We start from the raw sequence: 17,249 nt of genomic DNA, 5'->3' as shown, positions 1-17,249 counted from the left end.
AATTGTTTTATTTTACCAAGGAGCTGATGTGTCAGATTGAATTTGCCACGTGTGCGGTGGGACCAAGAGAAATATTTGCTTTTTGAAAAGCTTTACGGTGGGTGATCTACTACTAGTAGCACGTGTTGCTGACATTGTTCTGCTTAGTGGCACTTTTATATTAAATAGTGGTACTTTCACTGATATAATAGTGGAAAATGGAATTCAATTTTCATTATCATATAAATAAAAAGGGAAAAAGAAAATCTACCTAAAATAGCACTTAAAAGAAGCCACTAGTTTTTTCTTGAAACAATATCTATTTTCAATAAGATTATAGACAGCTGTCGAGAATTTTTTGTTAAAAATTATTCCATCCGGTCCAATCTAAATAATTTTTTTGATCTTTTTTAGTTCGTAATATTTAATTTTTTCAGATATCAATAATGAATTAATTTCTTTTTTTTAAAGTTATTCTTGAAATAAATAGTGTAGGAATATTTATTATATTTTTAATAAATAAATTAAGATTAATATAATTATTTTTATTGTTAATTAATAATAAAAGATAAATTTCTTAACTTGTGTGACAGCGGTAAAAAATAAAAAATAAAAAATAAATAGGATCATAGGAATTAAGTTGTTAAAAGTTCAAATTAAGGGAAGAGAACTAATACCGAGAAAGAAAGAAAGCTAAACATGTCAAAAGATCCACCAAAACAACTTTTTATAACTAGTAGGTGGAGTATATGTCGCGCTATATATATTAAGATCTTATTAAACAAATAATATGTGTAATAGTTAAGCAAAAGATTTTATTCATCTATTTATGTATTGCTCTATCTGTCAACTCTGTTCTATAGGAGTTCAATTTTATTTTTTTCAACAGTATAGGAGTTCAAAATTTGAAAAGAGGGGTAATGATGAAAACAAGTTCCTCAATCATTTAAATTAGAACCAAATCAAGTGCTACAAAAATATAGGTAACCATGAACTCTGTTACGCGGCGCCTTCCTGAAGTTCCTTGGAAGGGCGACGTAAGGCTAGGCAACCGATGTCAGTACGGTTGCTGTCCGCCAACTGAGGTCCCCTCCGTACGCTAGACTAGATTGTCAGTGCCGTACGGGAAAACCAATGTCATGAGCAATTGAAAGAGAGCAGAAAAGAGAATTGAGAATGAAAGAAAGCTTGATTGCATTGAATGAAAGCTATTACAGAAAACAAGACGGTGTCGGGGGGGAGAGACACCAGTACAGAGAATTGTTTGCTTGCTTGAAAGTTTTGATTGCTTGGTCCCCCTTAATAATGCTTAAAAAAATAAACCAAAGTTACATGACTAGACCTATGAAAGCTGGAAAATCACACTTAAAGAAAATGCAGCAAAACTACTCTATATTTACAATGAAAAGGACTTAGTCTTCTACAAAGCAGCAGCAAGTCCGTTGGCAGCAACTTTGTCTTTAGCATCAGGGTCTGCGCGCGCGGCATTGTCTGCGCGCGCGGCGCTGTCGGCTTTTGCCTGTGGCTGGGCGCTGGCGATGGCTATCGGTGGGGCGACAGAGGCACATGCGCGCTTGTCACTTGGAGCTGCCGAGACCACGGGGCCGACCGTGGCGACGGGCGTTGGGAGGCTGGCCAGGACGCCACGGGGCGCGTCCAAGGGATCATGGGGCATGGCTGGAAAGCCGCCCATGACATTCTCCCCCACCTGAGTTGGCGACGTCCTCGGCGCCTTCCTTGCAAGGTAATCATCAATCAGGCTCTTGTAGGCTTTGAGGTTTGTTCCCCTCTCCCAAGTATTCTCCTCTGCATCACATCCCTGCCATTTCACCAAGAACTCCTGGTGATCTTTTCTTGAGGCGTGAATCACTCGATCATCAAGAATAGCTTCAGCACGCCTTTTTCCGGTTGAATTGGGGCCTCGAATACTTGGTATTGTGAGTTGGCTTCGTGAAGGATCCTCCACATCTTCCCGAAAAGGTTTCAGGAGACTGACATGGAAAACAGGATGGATTTTCCACCAAGCTGGGGTATCCACCCGGTATGCAACTTTCCCAATGCGCCTTTCAATGGACAAGGGTCCAATATATTTTTGCAATAGGCGAGGGTCATGGACCCCTGCAAACAAGTACCGCTTTGGGATTTTGACCATCACTTTGTCTCCCACCTGGTATTCCACAAAGCGGCGATTCTGATCAGCATGCCTCTTCATCCGCTTTTGGGCTTTGACAAGATAGCTCCGCACTATCTCCAAATTTTGCTTCCATTCTTTTGAGAAGCTGGCAGCCCGAGGAGATTTTGACATGTTTGGTGCGTTCACTGTGTGTGGGAGTAGCGGTTGCTGTCCGGTAACAATTTCAAAAGCGCTTTTGTTGGTACTTGAGCTCTTTTGTGAATTGAAACACAGTTGAGCAGCATCCAGAAGCTTCACCCAATTCTTCTGCGATCCGGTCACAAAGTGCCGGAGATATTCCTCTAGCATGCCATTGAATCGCTCCGTCTGGCCATCAGATTGCGGATGAAAACTTGAGCTATGACTCAATTTTGACCCGAGGCACTTAAAGAGTTGGGTCCAAAAATTGCTAGTGAAGCGTGAGTCGCGATCACTAACAATGTCTTTAGGTAAGCCCCAATACTTGACGACATGAGAGAAGAATAGTCGAGCTGTATCTTCTGCTGATATATATTGTGGGGCTGCTATAAAGGTAGCATACTTGGAAAACCGATCCACCACAACCAAGATAGTTGTGAGATCTCCGACCTTGGGCAATCCGGTGATGAAGTCCAGGGAAACGCTTTCCCAAGGTCTTTTTGGTACAGCTAGTGGTTCCAAGAGCCCTGCCTGCGTCAAGCGGTCTGACTTATCTTTTTGGCATACTAGACAAGTCTTCACATACTGAGCGACGTCATCGACCATTTGAGGCCAATAATATGCACGGCGAAGCAATGCCATGGTGCGTTCCTCGCCGGGATGACCGGCCCACAAAGTATCGTGGCATTCTGCAAGAAGAGTCCGTCGTAGATCTCCTCCTTTAGGAACATAAAGTCGGTTCCCTTTCACCTTCAGGAACCCATCTTCGGTGTAGAACTGGCGAGTCTTGCCCTGTCCTACCAAATCAACCAAATACTGTGCAGCAGGATCCTTGATGAGTAGATCCTGTATCTGGTCTTTTATGGTGGTGGTTACTTCGCTTCCCTTTAGGGCGGCGAGAACACACATCGATGCTAGATCAGCTCTCCGACTGAGTGCATCAGCAACATGATTGGTCTTTCCACTTCGGTACTCCAGGTTGAAGTGAAATTCCGCTAGGAGTTCCTGCCACCTAGCCTGTCGTCCATTCAGCTTTGGCTGGGTCATGAAATGGCTAACGGCTGTATTGTCTGTCTTGACCACGAATGGGGCTCCCAGTAGATAATGCCTCCAAAGGCGTAAGCAATGAACGACAGCCAATAATTCTTTCTCATGGGCGGCATAGCGTCGCTCTGCATCCTTCAGTTTCCGGCTCTCGTACGCTACGGGATGCCCTTCTTGTAGCAATACTCCACCAAGTGCATAGTCGGAGGCATCCGTTTGCACTTCGAATGGCTTGGCCAAGTCAGGGAGGGCCAAGACTGGGCTACTGGACATAGCCATCTTCAATGCGTCGAAGGCCTTTGCCCGCTTGGGGCCCCAATCCCACGGGGTGGCCTTCTTGAGAAGTTCTGTCAGCGGCACTGCAATGAGGGAGTAACTTTTCACAAACCGCCGATAGAAGTTGCATAGGCCAAGGAACGACCTCAAGGCATGTATATCCTTAGGAGGCGGCCATTCTGTAATGGCCTGAATCTTCTGCTGGTCCATCTTGATCCTCCCTTCCTCGATGACATGTCCGAGGAAGTCAATTTGTTTCTGAGCAAAGGAGCACTTGGATAGCTTCGCATATAGTTCGTGCTCCCGCAATCGGGCTAGGACCTTCCGCAAATGCTCCAGGTGTTCTTCTAGTGTCTGGCTATATACCACAATGTCATCCAAATAAACCACGACGAATTCGTCAATGTATTCTCGGAAGACTTGGTTCATCAAGGTGCAAAATGTGGCTGGCGCGTTAGTCAGGCCAAAGGGCATAACCAGGAAGTCGTACGACCCATATCTTGTCACACAGGTCGTCTTGTGCTCATCACCATCGGCAATCCGAACTTGCCAATAACCTGTCCTCAGGTCTATTTTGGTGAATACCGTCGCACCACCCAGTCTATCAAACAAGTCTGCCATTAGCGGAATAGGGTACTTGTTTTTCACGGTGATTTTGTTTAGAGCCCGGTAATCCACGCAGAGTCGCAAACTACCATCATGTTTCTTTTGGAATAGCACAGGGGACCCGTATGGGGACTTAGAGGGCACAATGATCCCTGTGTCTAGCATTTCCGTCAATTGTCTCCGAAGCTCGGCGAGTTCGGGTTGTGACATTCTGTATGGCGCCCGGGCAGGTGGCTTCGCACCCGGCACCAACTCAATCTCATGGTCCACAGTTCGCCTAGGCGGAAGACGCTTTGGCATGTCTTGTGGCATGATGTCTTCAAATTCCAGAAGTAACTCCTTCACGGGTGCAGGAATGGGACCCGAGGAGCGTTCTATATCTTCCATGCAGAGGGTAGCCAGGAACGTGGGTTCATGTCTTTTTACCCCCTTCTTCAACTGCAAGGCCGAGATGTTCTCGGCTGCCATCTTCATGGGAATGCACGGAATAATGCAGGGCTTGGCCCCATTTGCCCCCATCATCAGCAGCATGTCTGCATACGGTGCGGGCATGGTATTGGTCTGTCTCAGGAATTCCAACCCCACGATTAACTCAAAGTCATCTATGATCACTACGCGCAGGTTGAACTTTCCTTCATAAGGGCCAAGCTTCACTGGTACTTCTTTGGCTATTCCACCCACTGGTTGAGGTGGTGAGTTGATAGCCTTCACACGACCTTTGCCCTTTCCTACGACTAGTCCAAGACGCTCCACCTGAGTCGAGGCTAAGTAGTTGTGGGTGGCACCTGTGTCTATCATTGCCCGAATGGGCTTGCCATTTACCTTCATGTCAACGAACATTAGGGTCCTCTCTTGATGAGGAGGAGTCCTCAAATTCGCCTTCTTATTTCCTTTCCTGGCAATTGGACAGGGGTCCTTCTTCTTGCGGATACCGGCACTGGTACCCGCTAAGGGCTCAGAAATGGAGCCAACAATTGCATTGAATGCACCTACTGGCTCGGTCTGGTCCGCATCATCGGCGTCGTCATCCGTCCCATCCTCAAAAGCTTGATGGGCATTCATCTGTGCATGTGGACATTCATTATTCCAATGTGGTCCGCCGCAATGGCGACATCCTGAGGGGGGCTTCCTCCCCCGATCATTGTTGTTAGATGCAGCACTAGTACTGCCGGAAGAGGGAGTCTTGGATTTGGGTGCACTCCGGTCTCCTCCACTTCTGCTAGGGCCACTAGTGTTTGGTTGGCCCCCTTTGTATCCTCCTCGGACAGGCTGTTGAGGCCTATCCTTCCGGGCTTCCACTTGGTAATCCCCAAGGCACTCTGCTGCTTGGATTGCCTTAGGCAACGTGTCTACCCTTTGTCTCTGCAACTCCATCCGGGCATAAGGTTTCAACCCTTCCAGGAAGGTGAAGAGTTTGTCTTTGTCCCCCATGTCCCGGATGTTCAGCATGAGCGCGGAGAATTCCCGCACGTAATCTCGCACTGATTTGGTCTGGCGGAGCTCCCGCAACTTTCTCCTGGCATTGTACTCAACATTTTCGGGGAAGAACTGTAGGCGTATGGCTGCCTTCAGTTCCGCCCATGTGTCGAGGGCATCTTCACCTGCCTTGATGGCTTCGTACTTCACCCGCCACCAGAGTTTGGCATCACCCTGAAGATACATGGCAGCAGTTGCTACCTTCTTAGCTTCTTCCAGGCTTCCCACGGCATCGAAGTATTGCTCGATGTCGAAAATGAAATTTTCCACTTCTTTGGCATTTCGAGCTCCACTGTATGGCTTTGGCTCAGGAATTTTCAGCTTTTGTGCCATGGGGGCGAGGTTCACACCACCCCCAAATTGGTTTCCGCCTCCTCGAAGTAGGCCTTGTAAAGCAGCATTGACAACATTGAGCTGGCCTGTCAAGTTGTCAATGGTTTGTTGCATGGCAGTCACCCTGTCTGCCTCTTGTTCCCTGTTGGCTAAATCCTCGGCACGCTCCTGCTGGAGGACCTCAAATTTACCAAAAATTTCAGCTGCCTCTGTGGCTGCTGTTTGCCGGTCTCCTTCAGAGTCGCGGCTGATGTTTTCTATGTCAACTTCGGCCTGGATGAGTCTGCGGTCCAGGTCGTCCAACCTTTGCACTAGGCTGGTTTTTAGATCGGGCACCATTTCCACGATGGGCCGTAATGCGTCAACCGTTCCCTCAAGGGTCGCGATGCGATCCCCATAATTCACCATGGTCAGAAATGGTGGTAATTGCAATGTGATCCCTCGTCCGATGTCGAGCCTAGGCTCTGATACCAACTGTTACGCGGCGCCTTCCTGAAGTTCCTTGGAAGGGCGACGTAAGGCTAGGCAACCGATGTCAGTACGGTTGCTGTCCGCCAACTGAGGTCCCCTCCGTACGCTAGACTAGATTGTCAGTGCCGTACGGGAAAACCAATGTCATGAGCAATTGAAAGAGAGCAGAAAAGAGAATTGAGAATGAAAGAAAGCTTGATTGCATTGAATGAAAGCTATTACAGAAAACAAGACGGTGTCGGGGGGGAGAGACACCAGTACAGAGAATTGTTTGCTTGCTTGAAAGTTTTGATTGCTTGGTCCCCCTTAATAATGCTTAAAAAAATAAACCAAAGTTACATGACTAGACCTATGAAAGCTGGAAAATCACACTTAAAGAAAATGCAGCAAAACTACTCTATATTTACAATGAAAAGGACTTAGTCTTCTACAAAGCAGCAGCAAGTCCGTTGGCAGCAACTTTGTCTTTAGCATCAGGGTCTGCGCGCGCGGCATTGTCTGCGCGCGCGGCGCTGTCGGCTTTTGCCTGTGGCTGGGCGCTGGCGATGGCTATCGGTGGGGCGACAGAGGCACATGCGCGCTTGTCACTTGGAGCTGCCGAGACCACGGGGCCGACCGTGGCGACGGGCGTTGGGAGGCTGGCCAGGACGCCACGGGGCGCGTCCAAGGGATCATGGGGCATGGCTGGAAAGCCGCCCATGACATTACACATGCATGGCTTAATCTTTGAGACAAGCATATGACTACTGGCAGGATCAACCAGGTAGCATTCCTCATTGACGTCGGCACCGCATGAGCATGGCCGACCCAAAGGCCACGGCCAAGTCCAAGACGAGGTACTTTCACTGATATAATAGTGGAAAATGGAATTCAATTTTCATTATCATATAAATAAAAAGGGAAAAAGAAAATCTACCTAAAATAGCACTTAAAAGAAGCCACTAGTTTTTTCTTGAAACAATATCTATTTTCAATAAGATTATAGACAGCTGTCGAGAATTTTTTGTTAAAAATTATTCCATCCGGTCCAATCTAAATAATTTTTTTGATCTTTTTTAGTTCGTAATATTTAATTTTTTCAGATATCAATAATGAATTAATTTCTTTTTTTTAAAGTTATTCTTGAAATAAATAGTGTAGGAATATTTATTATATTTTTAATAAATAAATTAAGATTAATATAATTATTTTTATTGTTAATTAATAATAAAAGATAAATTTCTTAACTTGTGTGACAGCGGTAAAAAATAAAAAATAAAAAATAAATAGGATCATAGGAATTAAGTTGTTAAAAGTTCAAATTAAGGGAAGAGAACTAATACCGAGAAAGAAAGAAAGCTAAACATGTCAAAAGATCCACCAAAACAACTTTTTATAACTAGTAGGTGGAGTATATGTCGCGCTATATATATTAAGATCTTATTAAACAAATAATATGTGTAATAGTTAAGCAAAAGATTTTATTCATCTATTTATGTATTGCTCTATCTGTCAACTCTGTTCTATAGGAGTTCAATTTTATTTTTTTCAACAGTATAGGAGTTCAAAATTTGAAAAGAGGGGTAATGATGAAAACAAGTTCCTCAATCATTTAAATTAGAACCAAATCAAGTGCTACAAAAATATAGGTAACCATGAACTCACATGATTGCTAATATATGATGTCTGAATACAAAAGATATTACTCACTTGAAACTTAAACCCCCACCCCACCCCACCCCACCCCCACTCCTCTTATAGCAATGGTCAACTCGACGACTTGTGAACAACTTCTCCATCACTTTCTTTCCTAGCTCACATGTCCGTGACAACTAGTCAATTACTAATTCAAATCTCTCTTACCCCAGGGTTCCATTTATGGTAAATCAGTTTTTCAAATATCCACTAAGATCTAACGAATCAAAATTTTAAGCATCAAGCTTTTGACTAGCTGGGAATCCTATGATTATCAGTTTAATAGTGAATGTTTGGTTTAGTTTGTTTGTACTATAGTTTCTAATTGTAACTCATCAAAAAGATAGTACAAAAAGATTTGACATCAACCTAATACTCTCGTTGTCTTATTTTATACGACATTACTTTTGGAGAGTCAAATACATGTTGACTACAATTTCTTTTTCAAAATACTTTTGAATAATCAAATCACGATTGAGAATTAGATAATTTAACCCTTATATATAAAGTACGAGATTTTTTCCCCGAAGATAGAGCGTGCAAATAGTTCAACTCTACCTAGATATTGTTTTCATTTTGAGAAGGGCTGAGGGCAACTCCACCATTAAAATGTAAGTATTTTAAAATTACTCCAATTAAATGCGACAAAACAAAAAGTAAAAAAGGAAAGCAACAGTTCGCTGTTGCAGTTGCAATTCAAATTCTAAGGAAGAGTGAAACAAAGGCCTAGAAAGACCAATGTATGGAGTCAACCAAGACGCGTGCGCCAATTTGGCTTGGCGTAGCCTGGACGGAACGCTGTCTTTTGTCGGTCACATTATTCAATGCTAATGCTTCTTTTGTCCTCTCTATTTCACTTTCTACAATACACACACCTTTCAAATTTTATGTACTTTTCTTTCTCACTTAACTCGTAATCAACCGTCAATATTTCAATTCTTAATTAGGCAATGGCACGTAAACAATAAACAATGAATCCGCAACATTACATACACAATCAACCACTCATTCATAAACCCCCACCACATTACATACATAATCATCTACTCTAAACACTAATTAGTCAAGTCGTTCCACTATATTCAAGTTCGTTTAATTAGTGCGTACATATTTGTACGGGTCCAATGAATTAAGACAATACATCGTATAGTGATTCCACTTTATTCGAGTCTGGTTCATTAGTGCGTGCATAAGCACCTCCACTTAGCAAGATCGGTAACATGGGCTCCGATATTCACAATTTGTACATGGCTTAAAGTGCAGAAAAATAGAATCAAGGAGTTTTTTAGAGCCATTCTTCGTTTGCCAAATACACCTCAGGTAATGCGACTGCAATGAGTAGTATTTTCAATATTTGTGCACACAACATACTCATTACGGAAATCAACATCAAACTAACATACACAATGGTACAAAGACATTATACATCTGCAGGTTAACTAAGGTAAAGCTACAAATTCCAGACGACAACGTGACCTACAGACAACATGAACAACTTCTAAACTAGCTTCTTGTTTGGAAGGTTTTCTTTTTCTTTTTCTTTTCGGGGTGATGAAATCTTGCTCGGAAGTTTTCTCCTCAAGATCGAGACCTCTCACGTGGCGGCGGTGAACGACTGCATTGGTAAAGATCATAACAAAATTAGTGTAATTGAAAACTTAGGACTTTGAAAACAGCATGAATAAACCCACACAATCTACAAAACCTTCGGGGTGGGGGGTGAGACGAAAGAATGAAAACAGAAAAGATTGTGAAGGGACCTGTGATATCTCTCATTGACAGGGCTTTCTGCTCGACGATACTCAGGACTTCCCCTGGTGCGAGGCCTTGAGTTTAGAAGTGCTCCATGCCCATAGTCAGGACTACCCCTATCCCTTCTATATGGGCTAGGCGAACGCCGACGGACATAACCTCTTCTGCCAGGTGACATGTCACGACCTCTTCTGTCAGGACTGCGACCATTTCTCCTGTCATCATCGTCTCGAATTGCAAATTCTACAGAAATAACTCGATCCATGAACTTGCTGTCAAATTTAATAAAAAACCTCAATTTAGTAAAATATACAGTTTGAGACACTTAAATGAATTATAATATAAAACTGCAGCAGCCACAAAAAAGAGAAATGTAGTAATGGTATTAAGACAGCTTCAAGGCACTTGTGTGAAACAAATAGGCAGCAAGAACGGAAAGAAAGAGGCACCAGAGTAGTCCAATGGCCGAAGAAGTGGAAGACCATGAGAGACCAAAGTTCAAATCCCAACAGGGACAAAAAGTTAGGCGATTTTTTCACATTTGCACGAGCCTTGGTGGGATAGAGTTACCTAGTACCAGTACTGGTGGGAGGATCCAGGTACCCGGCGGAATAGTCGAGGTGCACAAGCTAATCCAAACACTACCTTAATCCCAAGGAAAAGAGAGTGGAAAGAAAGAGGACGTTGAGGAAGGAGAAACAGAAAAAAGAGAAGAAAAAAGCTGCTTTTCTACTGATTTTCAATAATATCTCCCTAGATGGAAAAGAATATCTGCAATTTAACTCCAGATATAATTATCATCCTCATAGTGAAGGAAAAATTGACCCTTCAACATTTTGTGCATACACTTAGTATTTCCCTGTCGAATTCGCAGAGGTTAATTATGGTCTTGTGAAATGGAGCACTCGCTTAGCACAGGTAATCAAATTATCCAGCAACAATGATATGTATGATTCTAGCCATAAGAAAGTAAAGCAGAATACTCATCAAAGGTCCTTTTAAACTGCTAACCTCATGTTTGTTGCTTCTAATGCTCTGCTAGCATCATCCTCAGACTCGTACTGAACAAACGCGAAATTCCTTCTGATTCGAACATTTGATATTCTACCATAAGGCTCAAAATACCTCTCTATGTCCCTTGTCCGAGTATGAACTGGATCAAAGTTGATGACAAATAAAGTCTTGGAAGGTTTAGTATTTGCAGCAGGTTTCCTGGAGCTGTCAGGCCTCCTACTACCACCACGATCCTCCTGCAACATAATCTTAGTCAGGTCAGTTCCGCATATAACATCAAAAGGAAGTGCACATTTCCACACCAAACTGATGCTATAAATACTCTCTGCCATGGTGCTGCAACTCCGCGATTAAACAACATCATACCTTAGTCCATTCTACACGAAGCCTGCGTCCCTTTTTACCAAATTCTATCCTGTCAAGTCTTCTAATTGCATCATCAGCATCACGCTCGTCCTCCATATAAACGAAAGCAAATCCTAGAAAAGCAAAAGCGCCATGAAATCAAACCAGGAAAATTCAGTTATATTTTTCATACATAAAGGTCAGCTAAGATGCCTCCTGCCAATATATGTCAGCACACTACAGAATGCGACTAGATCAAACTTACCACCCAAAACCCCCCATGAATGAGGGGGGGAGGGGGGGAAGGGGAAAGAAAAATCTGTAGGAAGGAACTCAACAGCAGCCACTGGATCCGAGATGATCATGCTATCTATGTTGAAACATGTCAGGTAATGAGGACTGAGCAAGGTCATGAGGAATGCAAAAGGCAATGGTCTCAGTAAACTGTAGGATTGTAGAACCATGGCAGATCACATTGGTTCTTATAGATAAACATAAGAGTATGTATCTTGGGCACAAGCCAAAAAAGAAACGCAGAGAACCCTTCATCCAGGATGATCTAGGAATTCCAAGTATCCTGCGCGAAAGAAATTATTGAGATTGGGACTTCAACTACACAATAACTTGTTTTTTCTCCAGATAAAACAATTTAGAAAGAACATTTCCATCAAGCAGAAAGAAGACAACATCTGCATTTTCATTTGATGCAATTCAATAAACATAAGTCATTTATCGGAACAATTCCATGGGAAAAATACTTACACGTATAATGCAGAGAACTTAAAAAAGACAAGAATAGATTAATTTTAAAATTAGCCAAGAACTTCTCCACATAATCGTGGACTAGTCCTTCATCAGACATGATACACACAGTTTACCTTAACCCTTTAGGTTTCTATCTCTAAGATATTACTTCCTTTCAAAGAATAACCAGAAAACGAATTAAGTCAAGAGAATGGTAGGTTTACCGGATTTCATATCCACCCTATCAACCTTCCCATATCTTCTGAAAAGCCGCTCAACATCGGACTGGCGGGCCTCAAACTCCAGATTGCCACAAAATATGGCCCTCATGTCAGGCAATTTTTCCCCTTCAGTGAAACAGATAGTGTAAGACAACCACTCGAGGCAAAGAGAAATATGGACAGCCATACATAATTCCTTTAACATGCAACAAAAACCCCCATCATGCTAAAGTATTTCGAGACAAGATTGTTATTTTTAACTTCAGCAACCCACGACATTTTATGTGTGTCTTTCCTTATCCCTTTCTGTAATAAACTCAGCCAATTTATGCATTCACCACTTCGACAGAGTTCAACTCAATAAAGCTAATATGACTACCTATAATTCAGTTGCAAATATTGTACATGGACTAGACCATTCTTCAGACTATAAAGACATCAAAACACTAACACTTTCAGGTTATTGTAATTATAGTTAATCAGCATGATTGATGTTGTTGTTGAATTCATCTTAAAACTGATCATTTTTCAGAAATTATCGTTTTTCTTATATTCCCTAGATACCACTTTTTATATGACACTTTCTTATTTTGCGACATTTAAGATATTTCCCACTCAGCCTGGAAGATCCCTTACATTAAGAAGCAAAAGAGTTAAAACAAAAAAGGAAAAATCACAAAACACTCTTAACAGTGTTCAAAAAATCAAGTTACAAAATGCATACACAAAATTCATAGAGAGCAAAATGTAATGGATCTGTAATATAGACGAACAGCAATGGAAATATTACCTGAAAATGCAACCTCTGCTTTTGGTGAAATATAAAATTTTGCTCAAAAAAAAGAATCTGAAGATAGATAAAAATGAAGAGAAATTAATAAGCAAAGAGATCTAACGAAATTGTACTGTAAAGTCCCAATAAACGGAGAGGAGAGATTCGAAAAATCGTACATTTGAAGCTTTTTTCCGCAGCCAAAGTAAAGGAAACTAAAGCAGATTACGAGATTTCAGATCAATAGGGAAGCAAGATGTCAAAGGATGTCGTTGGTTTGTTGAATTACGGGTTTCGTATTTGGTCTGGGCTGCTCATAAGCTCATTCCTTCATCCTAGTCCGTTTCCCTCGAGCACGAGGATTACGGCCCATTGTTTTGAGTAATTTTGGTGGTCACTTTCAAACATAGATGCTGGGTATATCAGATACTATAATATTTCTTTAATTAATGATAAGTATATTAAAAGAATTATTATTAAAATCAACCTAATTGAGGCAAGTACAATAATATCATAAACCATAAGGGATGTTAGTATTACAAATTGAAACATAGAGGAAGGTCTTAGAAAGGATCTCAAAATTGAATTCTCCTAATTAAGATGTGTTACTCTTTTCGATTTGTTGTATACTTTGGTCTTTTTCTTTGAACTCAAGCAAAAATTTTATTAGGCTTAATCAGCAACCAACTTGCAATTAGGGGTGGCAAACGGATGAGTCGGATATTGACGAGTAAAAAATAAATAAACTATCCGATCCGAACTATATTTGATATATATATATATATATATATAAAATGGGTTAACTGGCAGATAATATGATATCCATATTATCCATCGTTTCTTGAATATGATAACCCTTGGAAGAATTCCTAGTCTCTCAAACTTGAGGAACCTCAATTTTAATCTCTACAAGTGTAAAAGTTAAACTCATTGATTATTTATTTTTTAAGTGGATAATATGAATCTTATTCATATTTGACCCATTTTTTAAAATTCATTATCAAACCCACTTTTTAGTGGATAATATGGATGAATAACTATTTTTTTTTATCCATTTTAATTTGCCACCCCTACTTGCAATCACACTTTTTCTATTTCCATGGCATGAATACACTTTATAATATTGAATCTACTTGGTAAGCATGAGCATTCATATATTTTTTCTGATTCTAAAAAACTTTATCAGGGAGCAAGGACTAGTTATAACAGTTTAAACGACTTTTCCTTTTAAAAGTTCGTTCATAATTAGTTTCTGAATGCACAGGATCTCGATAGCCAGTTTTTTTGCTTCATCCTAGAATTACAAGAGGGTTGAATATTTAATTAATCAAGACTGATGCAATTCCAACAAAGTGGATGCTCTAAAAGAATAGCATAAATCACTATCTAACCTTCCAAAGTGCACAAAAAGAGCCAACACGGTATTTTTAACTCTACGTACTTTCTAAGTCGTTTTCCTTAATATAAGAATTAAGGGCCTGCATTTTAGCATTTCTTGAATTATTTATCTCATTGTTAATACTTGCTAAATTTTATCTCTAGCTACTAGCTAGCTTATGGGAAATGTTATAAACGTCATTCCATCTGCAACATGCCAACATCTAAATCGATTTAATTATTGTTTAAAACTTTAAATGTAAATCAAAGTCCTATGTTGGCAAAATTTAATAAGAATTGCATGTCATGCCAACTTGATCCCCCACGACGTGTTCCGTATATCAACAAAACATCAAACTTTCGTCATCAAACTTGAATAATGTTTACCCGAAAAATCAGATATAGTTGAATTTATAAATAGTTCTAAGGATATGCGATATAGCTTGATATAAATCGTACGTAGAAGTGGAAATACTTAGATTCTTGGCTATAAAAACGGGAGATAAATTATTGAACAAGAAGAGTGAGTATGCTGAGTAAAACAAGCTCAAGAGATTTATTCTTCAATAAGAGAAGTAGTCCTTTCTTACAATGTATGAACCTCCTCTGTGCTTACAAGGATTTCCCTTTTATAGTAGAGAGATCTTACTTTATTTATAATAAAAAATATATAGTGGAGAACCCATGATGAATTGTCTCTTCCTCGATTCCAGCCAAAATTCTCTCCCCTAGTGCAGTTGCAACGGCTCTTGTCTGCGAGCTCGATACTGGCTCGAGCTCGGTATTGGGTCGAGCCCTCTACCTTGATTCGAGTTCGACATTCAGGGTATGTGTCAATTGGTCCGTGCGTCTCCGGCAACCTTCACGTTGCCTTGCGGTTCGATTTGGTCATGGGCTCGATAATGATACCGAGCCGATTCCTCGATCGGTCTTAGAGCTCGAAGCTTGTTTGTACTATCTTCGGAACTCGTCTCGAAGTCTCACTTCGGTCGCTTATCATTCGAACTCGATTAAACGTATGAAGGCAGAAATCTATTTCGACCGTATACAGATAGTACCCTCATTTCTCAGGAAGAATGTGGTGAGAAGCGATATGATTTTCATTGGCTCGATCGGATTATAAGCTGACATTTTCACTGGGCTCGATCATGACGTACGTGATAGATGTCCCGTTGATTTAGTCTTTCAAGGTATTTAATGCATGTCAGACGGTGGTCGGCCACTGCTGATACTGAACCGCCACGGTATAAACCTATAAATAACCCTTTCATTTATCATTTACCACTTTTACATTTTCAATCTCCCAAATTTTCTTACTCTTTCTGTCTCTATTTCGCCGCTTGTAGAGCCACCTTCACCAGCGTTTGGCACCATCAACCTTTCATCTTCCTTTGCTTTTCTTTTTCTTATATCAATGGCAAAAATTTTAAAAACCGTACCTCAGAAGGAGAAAGCTTCCTGTTCACGGCCGTCCGGCGACAAGGCGCCGGTGGAGCCGCCTCCCTACGAGTATGTTCCTGGCCCGTGTACTCTAAAGATCGATTTAAAGGTTGAAAATCCTTCGTCGGTTCCGGGTCGATGTGAGCATGTGTCGATGTACATGTGCTCGATAACAGAGGGCCGTCTCGAAGCTGTGAGGAAAGACTGCAACTGGGGTCCCGAGGTTGTGTTGAAAATTCCCTCTCCCGAAGAGAGCATCATCACTCATGTGGAGAGGTTTTTAAGTGTTTATACTTACCCCTTCACGTTGGGTCCCATCGACCCAGTGATCATTGATTTTTGCAAAAGATATCGGGGCACCCTCGGTCAAATTCATCCTTCTCTATGGTGCATAGTAATCTTACTTCGCTTCTTCTCCCACAAGGTCGGGGGGGCTGGATTTTACCCTAAATCACCTCATACGATTGTATCGGCCTCAAATCTTTCGAGGACTAATCAGGCTCCATCGTCGGGCAGCAAAAGCTTTAATGTCGAGCATCGACGAAGACAAAGATCGGGGTTGGATGGGCCGTTACATTCGGGTGAGGACCTGTGACCTTATATCGGAAGAGAAGATGTCATTCCCCGAGGAATGGAATTTTGACCGTAAGTGATTTTCATAAGGCGTTGATTTTCGTATCTTTCTCTGATTCTATCTGATATCTCCCTCCGATATACAACTGCCCCTTGGATGCCATAGGCGGTACCCGACCTCGATGATTGGGTTCGAAAGTTAGCCTCGACTTCCTCTTATACCGAACGCGCTTGGCATGATTTGGCGAAAGGTAGGTGGGAGGCCAAGAATCACGGTAAGGGTCACTTCTCATGTTTTTCGAAACGTTTTTTAAGCTCCATTCGTTACTGACTTCCTTTCATGCAGGCGTAACCAAGGATGTCATTTTGAGGCCTTCGAGTGATGAGAAAGGAACCAAGTCCCCGGTCCCGAAACCGGGGAAAGATAAAAGGCAAAAAGTTGTCTCTCGGTTAGAGGATCTCAAGCCCAAAACTCGAAGGGTGAGGAGGAAGGTAATCGCCCTTTCGACGGACTCGGTCCAACGACTGAGAGAAGAAGAAGAAGAAGATGCTTTGGCTTTGGTGGTCCGATTTGCGAAAGCTATCGAGGTCGCCAGACCTTCTGAGCCGATGACGGCTACATCGGTCGGGGCCAGTTCCGATACCCCGAGTCTCGATCAGAGCATCCCGAGTGATTCGCTCGGGACCATGATAGTGGGTCATTTGCCTTTTCTTCCGACCTTTTCTGAGGAGGCGTTAAAGGAAGCTCGAGAATTGAAGACCCCTGATATGGGTGGAGGCTCTAGTGTAGGGGATCCTTTTTGGGATTGCTTTACTGGAGTCGGTGATGCCTCCGATATTA

At 42.0% G+C, this 17,249-nt stretch overlaps 1 protein-coding gene across 2 annotated transcripts; it reads right to left on the bottom strand.

The window, feature by feature from the left end:
• Positions 1 to 9,438: 9,438 nt before the first annotated feature.
• Positions 9,439 to 13,360, bottom strand: LOC104094268 (serine/arginine-rich splicing factor RS41-like). 2 transcript variants are annotated; one of them, XM_070182861.1, is made up of 8 exons: positions 13,198 to 13,334; positions 13,037 to 13,093; positions 12,250 to 12,372; positions 11,547 to 11,858; positions 11,303 to 11,415; positions 10,934 to 11,172; positions 9,931 to 10,194; positions 9,439 to 9,785 (listed from the first exon to the last, which is right to left on the bottom strand). In XM_070182861.1, exons 4-8 carry the CDS (start codon positions 11,743 to 11,745, stop codon positions 9,749 to 9,751), a joined length of 852 nt encoding a protein of 283 aa, XP_070038962.1. In that variant the 5' UTR covers positions 11,746 to 11,858; positions 12,250 to 12,372; positions 13,037 to 13,093; positions 13,198 to 13,334; the 3' UTR covers positions 9,439 to 9,748. The 2 variants fall into 2 exon arrangements, with proteins under 2 accessions (XP_070038962.1, XP_009598445.1); XM_009600150.4 differs by lacking the exon at positions 11,547 to 11,858 and having other exon boundaries at positions 13,198 to 13,360.
• Positions 13,361 to 17,249: the final 3,889 nt, after the last annotated feature.

Source organism: Nicotiana tomentosiformis, chromosome 1, assembly GCF_000390325.3.
Source record: "Nicotiana tomentosiformis chromosome 1, ASM39032v3, whole genome shotgun sequence".
NCBI lineage: Eukaryota > Viridiplantae > Streptophyta > Magnoliopsida > Solanales > Solanaceae > Nicotiana > Nicotiana tomentosiformis.
Note: the sequence above shows the minus strand (reverse complement) of the source record. Positions and strands in the feature narration are given on the sequence as shown.